The sequence below is a fragment of the Garra rufa genome, chromosome 15 (genome assembly GCF_049309525.1).
Source record: "Garra rufa chromosome 15, GarRuf1.0, whole genome shotgun sequence".
Classification (NCBI taxonomy): domain Eukaryota; kingdom Metazoa; phylum Chordata; class Actinopteri; order Cypriniformes; family Cyprinidae; genus Garra; species Garra rufa.
Genome location: NC_133375.1, coordinates 30,057,050 through 30,072,067, shown reverse-complemented (window position 1 = coordinate 30,072,067; position 15,018 = coordinate 30,057,050). Strand labels below are relative to the sequence as shown.

Sequence of the window (15,018 nt, the reverse complement as noted above, 5' to 3'; positions counted from 1 at the left end):
CTCGTGTAAGTGAGGAATTCACACTTCCACAGACACTGAGGAACTCTTCACTTCCTATAGCAGGTTCACTGGCACGCCATCAGGTATTTGTGCTCTTGAATCAAAGGTCTACTGTATCTCCACCCACGGAGTAGCAGGACATAATAGGTAAACGCATCTGTCAAAACATGAGTTATAGTGGATTATCAAATGTTTATCTATAAATTGCTTAAAACAACCAGCACAGAAATGAGTATTAAAGGGATAGTTCACCCAAAAATGAAAATTCTGTCATTAATTACTCACCCTTACGTTGTTCCAAAACAGTAAGATCTTCGTTTATCATCGGAAGACAAATTAAGATATTTTTGATGAAATCCAAGAGCTTTCTGACACTGCATAGACAGCAATGCAACTGTTTAAGACCCAGAAAAGTAGCAAGGACATCGATCAAATAGTCCATGTGACATCAATGGTTCAACCGTAATTTTACGAAGCTATGCTGTCTATGCAGGGTCAGAAAGCTCTCGGATTTCATCAAAAATTTCTGTGAAAATATTTGTGTTGCAAAGGTGAACGAAGGTCTTACAGGTTTGGAATGACATGAGGGTGAGTAATTAATGACAGAATTTCATTTCTGTGTGAACTATCCCTTTAATATAATAAAAAGTGAAGAATCTATGTTTTACATTATTTGACTTCCCAAATAAGTCATGAAGTAAAATACTACATTTCAAACAAAAGAGTAAAATACAATCATACAAAGTTCATTTTAAGCTGCATTACATAAAACAGACAAATTTGATTGGTACCTTCTTCTCTAACTCATGGCGTAAAAGTTAATATTAATACCAGTTGTCACTAAGATAAGGGTTAAAGGGATAGTTCAGCCACAAACATTATGAGGGTGAGCAAATAACAGAATTTATAGTTTGGGGTCAAAGAATTTTCATAAATAATAAAAGAATTTTTATTTTTGATTGCCTTTACAGGGATCCTTCTCCCAAAAATGAAAATTCTGTCACTTACTCACCCTCATGTTGTTCCAAACCTGCATATAAACCAGATGAACCTACAGATAAAAGATCATACAGGTTTGAAACATGTTAGTAACCAAACCAATCGCTACCAGCAACTGTTTGGTTACCAACATTCTTTCAAATATCTTCTTTTGTCCTCAGCAGAAGAAAGAAATGCATACATGTTTGGAACAACATGAAAGTAAGTAAACTAAATTTTCATTTTTGGATGAACTTTCCCTTTAAGAATGGCCTAGAAACAGAGGTTTCAGAATGAATCTATATCATTCACAATGTTGACTAAAGGGTGGGCGATATCACCGAAGCTGTTCATCTTTGAGTGATGATGTGATTAATTACAGTGATTCACAGTGATGTATGCAGACAGTGTGTGTTTGTGTTATCTCACTCTCTCCTGACCACTTACATCATGGCCACTTTTAGCCAAGAACGTCTAAACAAAATATAAAGCATGGATTTTAAACCCAGTAAAGCATCATTAAGTAGAAAACAATTCATTGTTGTTTAAAAAAAATGTGTAGTGACAGAAGCCAGAATAGAGGTCAAAACCAGTCGAGTCAAGTTCCAAGTCACGTGTGGCATAAGAAAATAAAACAATAAAACTTTTGGTATTTTTATAAGCAATCTACGAGATTATTTTTTTATGAATTAAAACTTGCCTTTTATAATACTAATAAAAATCATCTTGAAAGAAGTATGCACCAGTATATTATATGTGACCCTGGACCAGACAAACAGTAATAAGGGTCAATTTTTTGAAAACTGTGATTTGCATCATTTGAAAGCTGAATAAATTGATCTATGGTTTGTTAGGATATTTGGCTGAGATACAACTATTTCAAAATCTCAAATCTGAGGGTGCAAAACATCTAAATATTGAGAAAATCACCTTTAAAGTTGTACAAATTAAGTTCTTAGCAATGCATATTACTAATCATTAACATTAAGTTTTGATATATTTACCGTAGGAAATTTACAAAATATCCTAATGATTTTTGCTATAAAAGAAAAATAATTTTGACCCATACAATTTTTAGTTCACTATTGCTACAAATATACCTGTGCCTCTTATGACTGGTTTTGTGGTCCAGGTTCATATATATAATACAAAAAGTAGAGGTGTGTGGAACAACAATTGGCAATAAGAGCGAAAACATTCAACAATATTTCATATTTAACGATGCACTCAGTGCAAGTTATTTACTTTTAGCTGGTCAAAAAATATACCAGCCATGTCATGTGATATTAATATGCTGGCACCCATGAAATGGCAACCTTCACATAGTACAATAAAACAGCTTTTTAATACTTTTAATGATATTTTTCAAAAATATTGACAATTTATTTACATGACATTTTTTTAATGATCAAAACAGAATGCTTTCATATTTGAAAGATTAAGAATATATTAAGAATTGAAATTTAATTTAGTATTTGCTAATTTCTTACCATTGGCAAAAAAAGGCCTGGATGTTTTATGACATGTTTGATATTGTAAACAGAGTTGTTGTAAAATCGTCAGCTGACAGCGTCTCAAAAATACAAAATATGCCGTTTGCTGTTAAAAAAGTGTTAAAACATTTAAGGATGTCAAAGTTTGTCAGGTGTGGGATTGAAGTGCGTTTGCAAACATGTTCTGCTGACATGAAACAGCCAAACACCGGGCATATTCCGACCTTTGACGCCACAACACAGCAGGCCAACTTTAAAACATTAACCCTGTGAAAGTTTACAACACTCACCCTCCATAATGCGCCTTTACTTTCACATATTCCGAGGGCAAATCCATCATCGATCCGTTACTGACAGGCATGATAACTCCAAAAGTCTACAAACACTCTCTTGGGACAGAAATAAACAGGCTCGGCGAACTAGCAGACGATATCAGATGTAAAGTGACATAATTCCGAATAAGTGGTCAATGTTGTCCGTAACGTCACGTCACCGCTGAAATAATCCATGTCGCGACCGCGTTATTCAGCTTCTTTCCGGTACGCTGGATTTTACGGTGTCTTTGCTATGGTTACTCATAGGGGCGGAGAGACAGAGAAGTATGGCTACTTCCAGGTCTGGATTGGCCTCGGAATCCACCTGTTGTTCGCCTGCGCTTCCGTGGGACATTCCGTGCGTGTAGCGCTGTCGTGAGGAATTTTTTCCAAAGTGCACTTTAAAACATCATAACAGAACAGCGCGATTGCGTTTTTCGAACGACGGTTTGTTCTATTATTCCATCCGCCGTGACGTCAGCGAGGAATGTGCAGATTCCATGAACGCTTTATTTGCAGGTGGATAACGGTTTGCACTGTGTGCGTGGGTCCAGCCGGTCTCACTCTCGTTCTCTCTATTGGTAGAGACTGAATGCTTATCCAATTAAACAGAAGTAGGTCGGTCAGAGAAGAAACGGTTGTGCTCGGAATGATGCACGTGAATAGGCTAAAAACTACTAATGAACTCCTGCACTTTTCAAGAAAGAGCCAGATATAAACATTTGGCTATAAATAGTAGAAGAACCTGTTTAGGTCAACATTAAAATGCATTTTATATTTATTGTTTAATTTTATTGTTAATACATTATTATTTTAATATAATAGAAAAATAACCTGGTCCCAGGTAATAGTGAAGTCACCCTCACAATATCTGAAGTATGAGAATTACATAAATATTGGAAATTGGAAAAGTTGCTGCTTATGTTTTTATAATAGCAATTTGCATATACTCCAGAATGTTATGAAGAGTGATCAGATGAATTGCATAGTCCTTCTTTGCCATGAAAATTAACTTAATCCCCAAAAAAACTTTCCACTGCATTGTTAAGAAGGCTTCGGGGGCATCCAAGAAAGTCCAGCAAGCGCCAGGATCGTCTCCTAAAGAGGATTCAGCTGCGGGATCGTAGTGCCACCAGTGCAGAGCTTGCTCAGGAATGGCAGCAGGCAGGTGTGAGCGCATCTGCACGCACAGTGAGGCCAAGACTTTTGGAAGATGGCCTGGTGTCAAGAAGGGCATCAAAGAAGCCACTTCTCTCCAAAAAAAACATCAGGGACAGATTGATCTTCTGCAAAAAGTATGGCGAATGGACTGCTGAGGACTGGGGCAAAGTCATATTCTCCGATGAAGCCTCTTTCCGATTGTTTGGGGCATCTGGAAAAAGGCTTGTCCGGAGAAGAAAAGGTGAGCGCTACCATCAGTCCTGTGTCATGCCAACAGTAAAGCATCCTGAGACCATTCATGTGTGGGGTTGCTTCTCATCCAAAGGAGTGGGCTCACTCACAATTTTGCCCAAAAACACAGCCATGAATAAAGAATGGTACCAAAACACCCTCCAACAGCAACTTCTTCCAACAATCTAACAACAGTTTGGTGAAGAACAATGCATTTTCCAGCACGATGGAGCACCGTGTCATAAGGCAAAAGTGATAACTAAATGGCTCGGGGACCAAAACGTTGAAATTTTGGGTCCATGGCCTGGAAACTCCCCAGATCTTAAAACTTGTGGTCAATTCTCAAGAGGCGAGTGGACAAACAAAAACCCACTAATTCTGACAAACTCCAAGAAGTGATTATGAAAGAATGGGTTGCTATCAGTCAGGATTTGGCCCAGAAGTTGATTGAGAGCATGCCCAGTCGAATTGCAGAGGTCCTGAAAAAGAAGGGCCAACACTGCAAATACTGACTCTTTGCATAAATGTCATGTCATTGTCGATAAAAGCCTTTGAAACGTATGAAGTGCTTGTAATTATATTTCAGTACATCACAGAAACAACAGCAGTTTAGCAGCAAACTTTGTGAAAACTAATATTTGTCATTCTCAAAACTTTTGGCCACGACTGTACTTAAAATGAGGGACATTTTGCACGATTTGAATAGGGAACATGAAATGAACAAGGAACAAGTTTGTTTGAGCTTATTTACAACGTCATTCACAAACATATTTGCATGACAAATATAAACTTTGAAGTCTTGTTTGACTCCCACCTTGAGGTTGAAATTTGTAAAAACAACCGTTTTAATGTTTTTTTTTTTTTTTTTTTTCCATAAAACTTTATGCTTTAGCTTTCTGTAACATTGTATTGTACACTGGCATTCAAAAGTTTGGGATCAGTAAGATTTTTTATGTTTTGTTTTTTTCAAATGACTTATGCTGATCAAGGCTGCATTTGTTTAGTAATATTGTGAAATATTATTGCAAATTAAAACACAGTTTTTCTATTTTAATGTTCTTTAAAATATAATTTTATCACTGGACTCTATGCACACATTGCACTTAATGCAATAATATATCTGTTACACTGTAAACCATCCAATACACATCCATGTCCTTGCATATCCAATCTATACATAATCCACTGCACCTTTGCACTGTTGACAATCTTCCTTCGTGGAATCTGAGTGTGCTACACACAGGTGAGTGGGACATACAAACCATCTGCAGCATCACACTCTGCTCTATTTGCACATTTACAATATGAATAATATATGTTTATAATTGCACTGAAATCTTTGCACTATGCTATCCTCCCCAATCTCTCTTCTGCCCAATTTCATATAAATAATACCTCTTTTGCACATTTCTTGAAAATACAGCTCAACTTGCTAACTGTAAATATGTCTAATCATACACTGTGTGTACTATGTATGTATTTATGTATGTAAGTATGTATATATTGCAAATTGTCACTCTGTATAATCCTGTAGGTATGTAACTGTTTCTATGTAAATTGTCCCTGCACTGTCTGGAGCTCGCTCCCAAGAATTTCACTCACCTATAGGCACAGGTGCTGTGGTGATATGACAATAAAAGTGATTTGATTTATTACTGAGGCAAAGCTGAATTTTCAGCATCATTACTCCAGACTTTAGTGTCACATGACAAACAGTTGTATTTCTGTTAACTAATTTTTAACAAAGATTAATAAATACCGTCATAAATGTATTAATTATTAGCAAAATATACAGTGTAGTTCTCATTTTATTCACATGATGTCGCCACAAGCTCATTCACAAAATTTCTTACCTCTGAATAGTTGTCAAAACTGTTCACCAACCCTTATTATAAAAGTTATAGTAATGTTCCAGTTATAGCCTACTAGTTGACAATATTTCAATTGTAAAATGGATTCATAAAATTTCAGTACTGTAGATCTCATAGCTCGGCGATATATTTAATTTATGGTGTCGTTAAATTGTATCTCTGAATGTGTCTGTGTTGAAGCTTTTTTCATGTCTAAAAGTCTAAAATTGTTTTAAACCTTGAGGCAAATCAGCGTGAACGTTTTGTACGCAGATCTTGCGCAACGTCGCAGAACAGTAAAAACATGTACATCTGAATAATGGCACGTCTGACTCATTACCGCGAGTCGACTCATATGAACAGTTCACTTCAAAGAATCGGTTGAAAAGACAATTCGGTTTGATTCCTTTGCGTGCGACGTGTACGTCATCACGTGGTCCTTGAAACACTGGCGTTCCAGCAAGTACATGCTGTTTATTACATTTATTAACAAGGGTGTTAATGTAATTTAGTGTGTCATTTTTCATGTTTCAACTCATTTAGAAACGAGGTCATTTATTTAAATCTTTTTGATGTTTAAATATTAGTTTGTAATAATTCAATTATTAAAAACACACTTTGTTTCATGTGTGTTTTGGTAATCAAAAGTAACTTTTCCAACCATCAGACAAATCCTCGCTTCACTGCAAATGCTCTTGTGAGTCGTTTGTGAGTGAGCAGTTGACTGAAAAGATCCGATTCAAAAGAACGATTCGTTCACGAATCGGACGTCGCCAGTCTGCATTATGACGCTGTTCTTGGGATTACCGTACTCTCGAGGAACACCAACTCACAAAACATTACCGACTACAGATTCATTTGATTATGCTTTGTAAATACATCGGTATTTATTTTATCTCGCTTTACGGATAACTCTATTTACTTTAGGGCAACGTTAGCATATTAGCCGCCCGGTTCTACAGCTTCTGTGTTATGTTAACAAATTGTTATGTGCTATTTTCGACTTTTATGCATGAGTTATGATAGATAATGTATTTGTATCGAGCACATGGAGGTGAGCAGGAACCGTTTATGCATTGAGAAGTGCTAGTTAGCCAGCTAGCTGAGGAGACTGAAGTGCTATGCATCAACTTGCTCCTGGTTCTCCTCACTGGAACCGTCAGCTTTTAGATTGCTGGCATTGACAGAGACATTTAGTTATTAAATGAGCCTAAAGCCCTGGCATTTGCATTACATGGGAAATCTGCAATGTCGAGGATTCTTATGGTCCTGGTAATGCTTGGTTAGTAAAATGTATTACTTATAAGAACTATATGTTAAAGGAAACCTGAACATTGTAAGCAGCTGCAAACCTAGTATGATCCATGCACAACTGCATATAACCAAAAAAGGCTAAAAACAAGCGAAATATTTGTACATTTTAGAATATGTTAATAGTATAACAAACCTTTAACTTGTGTCTTTTTTAACAGGATGCACTGTTGCTGTTGCTGTTTATGCCTTTGGTGAGTTAATGACTTTATGATGTTGTGTACAGTAAGGATTTTCACATTATTATATGTCAGAGACTCCCAAACATGATAGCCTTCTTCCTAAATTATAAAAACAGACTATTTTCAGGTATAGAGACTTAATTATACTGTCTGAAAAAAATATTAAGCATAACATTCTGATACATTTTAAAGTATGCAAAATTGAATTACTGTACTTAAGCCAAAATAGTTTAATAATCTCTAGAAAATATAGACTTTACATTAGTTGAACACTATATATTTATTTTACAATAAATAAATAAAATTATTAATTCTAAAAATAATTAAGTCATTTATTAATAATCCTAACATCATGCTATTGTTATATTACTTATTAGTATTTTAAATGAGCTTTTATTTTCATATTATCAGTTTTCATTTTAGTTTGAGCAGTTTTGTTATCTTTTGTCATCTCTTCTGCTCACCAAGCCTGCATTTATTTGATCCAAACAGTAAAGTCTTAAAATAACTATTTTCTATTTGAATATATAAATGTAATTTATTTTTGTGATTTCAAAGCTTCATTTTTAGCATCCTTATTCCAGTCACCTGATCCTTCAGTAATTATTCTAATATTAATTTGCTGCTCAAAAAAACTTTTTAAAATTATTATTATGTTGGAAACAGCCGAGTAGAATTCTTTGATGAATAGAAAGTTAAGAAAAACATAATTCTTCTGAAATCTTTTGTAACATACATGTCTTTGTCATCAGATAAATCTTTGGATCTTCTCCAAATATTCACCAGAGAATCCTAAAAAAAAAAAAAGTACTCAACTGACTTAATTATTGATAATAATCATAGAATGATTTCTGAAGGATCATGTGACACTGGAAACTGAAGTGATGATGCTAAAAATGTAGCTTTGATCACAGGAATAAATTCCACATTCAAATATATTCATATAAAAAACATTATTTTAAAAAGTAAAAAATATTTCCAAAGTTAGCTGTTTTTGCTGTACTTTGGATCAAATAAATGCAGGCTTGGTGAGAAGAAGAAATTATAAAAATATATATATATATATATTTTTTAAAATCTTTTGACTAGTAGTGTAGGTTTTGGGTTTTTATGTTTCTATTCAGTTTCATCTCAATATATCAATTTATAATCTAAGTTGTAACTTTTGTAATATTAGTATTTTAAACATTTTTATTTATTATATCAAGTTTATAGTCTTTAATTGTTTTTATGTTTTATTTCAGCTTTATTATTAATAATTTTTAGTACTTGAAATAGTTATAATGTCAGCTAAGGATAACAACACTGGCTCATTCCCATTATTTCCACAGACGAACCGATCACCAGACTTGTGAATGAAAAACCAAATGAGCGGTGTTTGGGTAGAGTGGAGGTGCGTCATGGGCATCAGTGGGGCACCGTGTGCCAGCGTGGATGGGATCTGGAGGATGCCGCAGTGGTCTGTAGAGAGCTCGACTGCGGCTTCGTGTTGGACATTCCAAGTGGCGCTCGTTTCGGACGGGCCGGCGGAGAGGTGTTGTGGAGGAATGTGAAATGCTCGGGTGACGAGTTTGCCCTGGATCTGTGCGAACGCACCCTCAATGAATACGTGTGTACGCACAGTGAGGATGCTGGAGTGGAGTGCACTGGTACGAGAGCGTTTCAAAGATTTGTATTTGTTTTATACAACCTGTGTTTGTTTGTAGTTGTTTATCATTGTTTTCCCAACCAGGAAAACTTCTGGCACCCACCTTGTCAATTCAGTCTCGCTTCTACACCTATTCCGCTGGAGAGGCTGTTCACTTTAAATGCACCGCCCCATACTGGCAGTCCGTCATTGACTTCCATCTGTACAAAAGAGGTGTGGATACTCCGCTTGTGACCCAGAGAGCCGATCCCAGACAAATGACGGTGGATCTGACCCTGTCAGACTTGGAATTCTCCCACCAGGGCAGCTACAGCTGTCTCTACAGGATACACACCAAACTGGGAAACGCTCCTTCAGGATTTTCTCCACACAGCAACTTCATTAACATCACAGTCTGTAAGTCACATCTGCTGCCTAAGCTTGTATTTGAGAGCTAAAAGTCTCAGACTAACCTTTCTTGTACTTGTTCTCAGTGGAGATTCACACTCCCCAAATCTGGTACAACACATCTCCTGAGGCCCGGCCGGGTTGGGTCATCAGGGGTCACAGTTTTAACGTCACCTGCTCCACTCAGCCTCAGTATCCTGGAGGATCCTTTCAGCTGCGGCTCATTCGGCCCAACGGGACCGTCCGCCACTCTCTGCCAGCCCTCGCTCCCTCCGTCACCTTTACCTTCTCCAATGCCCAGTCCAATAATGAGGGCTACTACTGCTGTCTCTACAAGGTCCAGACTGGAGAGCGCACATTTATCTCCAGGGAGAGTCAGCCTTTACCCATCTCTATTCGAGGTGAGTTTTGTGCTTCCAGCCCAGGTGTACTGAGATGTTTAAAACTACCTATACAGCACAAAATAAAAGTCTTAGCAACTGTTCTCTTGAAGTTGACATGAAATGAACATTCTATTTTTTTATTCCATCTAGGTTCTAAATAATTCATCCATGTATGTTTCTTTCTTTTTTTAATAATATAATATTGATAATCCTTTACACTCATATGGAAACTTGTTTCCTCCACAGAATAAAACAAAATGCAGCTTTTTATCTTATTATTTTAAGTCAGACTATTTTGCAAGATAAAAACTTGCAGTTACATTTTTACAAGAACAAAGAATTGTGAGATATAACTCAGAATAATGAGAAGAAAATTCAGAGATAAAAAGTTATTAACCCCTTAGTGTTCCAACGTTCCACCAGCGGGACGTTTTGCATTATTTTTTTTGCATTATTAAGTTTGACAGGAACTCTAAGGGGTTAATAAAAAATGAAACATTTACTTGAACTAAAGAATTATGAGATGTAAACTCAAAATTATGAAGGACAAACAATCATAATTGCAAGGTATAAACTCAGAATTTGGAGCACAGTCAAAATTCCGAGATATAAACTCAGAATGTGGAACACAGTTAAAATTGCGAGATATAAAAGGAATTTGGAGAACAAAGTCAGAATTGTGAGATATAAACTCAGAATGTGGAGCACAAATTAGAAATTGCAGGATATAAAAACTCAGAATTTGGAGAACAAAGTGAGAATTGCGAGATATAAACTTGAAATTTGGAGAACAAAGTCAGAATTGCAAGAGATTAACTCAGAATTTAGAGGAAAAAAGTCATATAAACTCATAATGAATTGCGAGACAAACTTGTAATTCTGAGGAGGTAAAGATAAAAATTCACAATAACCTTTTTTTGCAAAAAAAAAAAACTGTTGGAGGGAAAATGTCGGCATTGTGAGATCACAATTGACTTTTTTTATCAGTTGGCAGAAACAAGCTTTAATACGCATAGATACTTTTTTTTTTAATCAGGTGGCAGAATAGATACTTTAAAGGCATAGTTGACCCAAAAATAAAAATTCGGTCATTATTACTCACCCTCATCTCGTTCCAAACCCATTAGACTTTCATTCATCTTCAGAGCACAAATTAAGAAATTTTTGATGAAATCTGAGAGCTTTCTGACCCTGCATAGACGGCAACACAACTACCACACTCATGGTAAAGGTAGTAAGGAGACTGTCATTTTGAAATTTTATGAAGCTATTAGCTACTTCTTTTCACAAAAAGTATTCTCATAGCTTCATAAAATTAAGGGTGAACCACTGATGTCACATGGACTATTTTATCGATGTCCTTTCTACCTTTCTGGACCTTAAACGTGTCAGTTGCAGGGTCAGAAAGCTATTAGATGTCATCAAAAATATCTTAATTCCAAAGCTGAAAAAAGGTCTTACAGTTTTGGAACAACATGAAGTTGAGTAATGACAAAAGTATCATTTTTGGATAAACTATCCCTTTTCTGACATTTATGCATTTGACTCTAATTTGGTTTGCTGTTTTATTGAATCTCAGAAGTGGATCCCGTGATGAGCCCAGTGGTCATCAGTTTACTAGTGTCCGGATTGACGTTTGTGGTGGCGACGTGTGTCATTTTGATTGTTGCCAAAGTGTACTGCAAGAGAGTGAGCAAACCCACTGAACTGGAGCGAGAAAGCAGGACCTGTGAGTAGTTATGTGATTTCAAAAAATATTTAATAATGTGTTTTTTTTTTAAACTGACAAGTTATATTTTTATTACAGGTGTTGACAACACATACATTGCATTGACAATAAAATAATGGGAGTTTAAAAAGAAGGTAATGTGAGTTGTTTTTTGTTTAAGCTTTATTTTTATATATATATATGTATATATATATATTTATTTATTTATTAGGGGTGGGCATAGATTATTTTTTTTTTAATATAGATTAATCTAAATTAAATCTAGATTAATCTAGATTAAAATGGCTAACTAGAATTCTGCTGAAGGCATTTTCAGAATATGTGTGCTACCCAAATAATGACTAAAAGTAAGTCTTTCGAGTAAAAAGGGTCTAGCATCGCACCTGCCCTGAAGCGGCTTCATAACTGCATCCATGTTTGCACATTTGATGTGGTAATTTCACAGAAGTTGAAGACTCGTTCTCGCCTCCTACAGTGCAATTCAACTAGGTATACGTCATCCGCGCTAAAATATCAAGGTGGAAGTCATCATATCTTACGTAGTTTAGACCCAGCTCCCAACCCAACTTTGAGAATAGATTAACGGCGGTATTTTTTTTTATCGCCCGATAGGGCTGGGCGATATGGCAAAAAAAAATTATCACGATAATTTTTTTCATATCAGTCGATATCGATAATTATCACGATAAATGTAAAATCTTTATATCTACCAATATTAAAGGCAGATTTTACTCCTGAATGAAAGAAAAACCACATAGTTAATTATTATTTATGGTTTATTGTCAGAACATGACAAATACTTTCCAAACAATGATCAATTGAGGTAGAATACAGATTAGAATATTACTAGTAAAATCAACATCAATAGAATACAATATTATTAATATTAATAGAATATATAAAAAGTTTTTTTTATAAAAAAATAAGAACTGTAATATGATACAACACTTGTAACATGGCTCTGACTCTAAATGCAAAGTTGAAGCGTGAAGTGCTCCAAAATCTCCTGATAGCTAGCTAGCATTGACCCTGCCCTTGATAAAACACAGTGGACCAAAGTACTTTTTTCGGATGAAAGCAAATTTTGCATGTCATTCGGAAATCAAGGTGCCAGAGTCTGGAGGAAGACTGGGGAGAGGGAAATGCCAAAATGCCTGAAGTCCAGTGTCAAGTACCCACAGTCAGTGATGGTCTGGGGTGCCATGTCAGCTGCTGGTGTTGGTCCACTGTGTTTTATCAAGGGCAGGGTCAATGCAGCTAGCTATCAGGAGATTTTGGAGCACTTCATGCTTCCATCTGCTGAAAAGCTTTATGGAGATGAAAATTTCATTTTTCAGTACAACCTGTCACCTGCTCACAGTGCCAAAACCACTGGTAAATGGTTTACTGACCATGGTATTACTGTGCTCAATTGGCCTGCCAACTCTCCTGACCTGAACCCCATAGAGAATCTGTAGGATATTGTGAAGAGAAAGTTGAGAGACGCAAGACCCAACACTCTGGATGAGCTTAAGGCCGCTATCGAAGCATCCTGGGCCTCCATAACACCTCAGCAGTGCCACAGGCTGATTGCCTCCATGCCACGCCGCATTGAAGCAGTCATTTCTGCAAAAGGATTCCCGACCAAGTATTGAGTGCATAACTGAACAATTATTTGAAGGTTGACTTTTTTTTGGATTAAAAACACTTTTCTTTTATTGGTCGGATGAAATATGCTAATTTTTTGAGATAGGAATTTTGGGTTTTCATGAGCTATATGCCAAAATCATCAATATTAAAACAATAAATGGCTTGAACTACTTCAGTTGTGTAGTAATGAATCTAAAATATATGAAAGTCTAATGTTTATCAGTACATTACAGAAAAAAATGAACTTGAAGGACCTGTATATGCACAGCTTACATGTGCACTTTTTTTGCTATGAATTTCTGTCTACAGGGTGGCAATTCTGGTCCAAGCTATTGTTTCACAGTCTGAAAGGAAACAGTAGACGCATATGTTGACGAGTGCTTGTGTGAAGGCATTAAAACTCTAGTTTAAACACTTGTTTAACAACAAGTACAAAGACATTTTTTTACTTTCTTTTACACTTTAGAAGAGAAAAGGCACAGACACCAGACAAAGTAATGAGGCAGAATGTAAGAAAATAGCATTTGTGTGCTGATTTTTGTATGTTTTTGTACTTTCAGCAACAAGAAACTGGTCACTTGGTGAACCCGAGGTTGGTGTTTCAGTGGCCCGTCCAAACCAAAGGGAAGACCCAAGTCTGAAGAACCACAGAAACCACCATTTCCTACTATCTGCCATTCTCTGTCAGTTACAGAGAAACACATTTCGATTGTCGTTGGTCAGAGGTTTTTCTTTTAATGTTACTGGAGAAGGGAGATTTGTATTCTTTGTAAGTGAATGCTGACAGCACTAGACTTGAAGGGAGGTCACATGACAACACAAGCTGTTGCACTAACAAGGTTAAAAAGGGCTTTTGAGTTTTTTAGAGGTACCATGTCTGACCCATCCTGAGGTCTTCCCATATTGTTGCAGGTAAAGACTGTAAAACTGTGAGATGTTTTTGGGTTTCTTCTTTAGTTTCTTTGTATTCTCTAAGGGGCTTTATAATTTAAAATGACATATTTATTGTTTTTCTACTACAGTTTTTTTTTAAGATCTTATTTTTTTGGTTAATCACAGGTGGGAACAGGGACAGACAGCCTAAGAACAACCTCTATATCATATTAGGTCACTACTGGAACGTGAAAGTATTATTTCATTGTGTACTTTACCTGGTTTGTTCATTTGTTCTCTTTGAAATGAAAGTGGGTTCTCAGAACGCATTATACACTAGATCTGAGGTTATGCTTACCAGAAAAAAGAACAAATCCTCTGACGCATTTCTAAAACAGCACAGGAAATAATCCCTGTGTTTACAAATATGAACAATAATTAATAACAGTAATAGTTTAGTGTGAATTATAGGCGTACACCAAACATTAAGCAGCACTACTATTGTCTAGCAAAGCCAAGAAAATAGCTACAAACACTTCAGTACAGTATATACACTCCATTTGAAACAAGCAAATGTTTGTTTCTAAATAACCAAGATTTGAAACTTGTTCAGTTTAAAACATTTATACAGTTTTGTACCCTTAAAAACAACAGTAAATGAGCAAAATGCTCAAATAATAATAAAAAGGTGTGCAAAACACAGCTGTCACTTCCTGTTACATCCATGTCTTGCAATGTGGAGAATTATGGTTGTTGTTTTGTTGCAGTTTTTGGTACGTTATAAAATTTGTAGACTTTTATTTTGCCATTAAAAACTAAAATCACATTTTTAACATGCATAGTGTTTTA

The 15,018-nt window shown here is 35.9% G+C and overlaps 2 protein-coding genes across 2 annotated transcripts in view; one reads left to right on the top strand and one right to left on the bottom strand.

The window, feature by feature from the left end:
* The window catches only part of prkcz (protein kinase C, zeta), a 131,523-nt gene extending 128,519 nt beyond the window's left edge, over positions 1-3,004 (bottom strand). Inside the window, exon 1 of the mRNA XM_073819855.1 lies at positions 2,762-3,004. Within this exon, the coding sequence (XP_073675956.1) occupies positions 2,762-2,832 (71 nt within the window). The 5' untranslated portion in view covers positions 2,833-3,004. The remainder of the gene's footprint in view (positions 1-2,761) is intronic.
* A 3,793-nt stretch (positions 3,005-6,797) lies between these two features.
* Positions 6,798-15,006, top strand: LOC141286814 (uncharacterized). Its single transcript, XM_073818919.1, has 8 exons — positions 6,798-7,309; positions 7,500-7,532; positions 8,852-9,169; positions 9,253-9,564; positions 9,642-9,956; positions 11,518-11,667; positions 11,746-11,801; positions 13,857-15,006. Exons 1-7 carry the CDS (start codon positions 7,276-7,278, stop codon positions 11,781-11,783), a joined length of 1,200 nt encoding a protein of 399 aa, XP_073675020.1. The 5' UTR covers positions 6,798-7,275; the 3' UTR covers positions 11,784-11,801; positions 13,857-15,006.
* Positions 15,007-15,018: the final 12 nt, after the last annotated feature.

Bases quoted from the DNA above. Each gene is read 5' to 3' on its own strand.
- LOC141286814 (XM_073818919.1), top strand. From the start codon at position 7,276: ATGTCGAGGATTCTTATGGTCCTGGTAATGCTTG. The intron at 9,565-9,641 runs GTAAGTCACATC...ACTTGTTCTCAG, and splicing joins CTTCATTAACATCACAGTCT to TGGAGATTCACACTCCCCAA. The intron at 11,668-11,745 runs GTGAGTAGTTAT...TTTTTATTACAG, and splicing joins GGAGCGAGAAAGCAGGACCT to GTGTTGACAACACATACATT.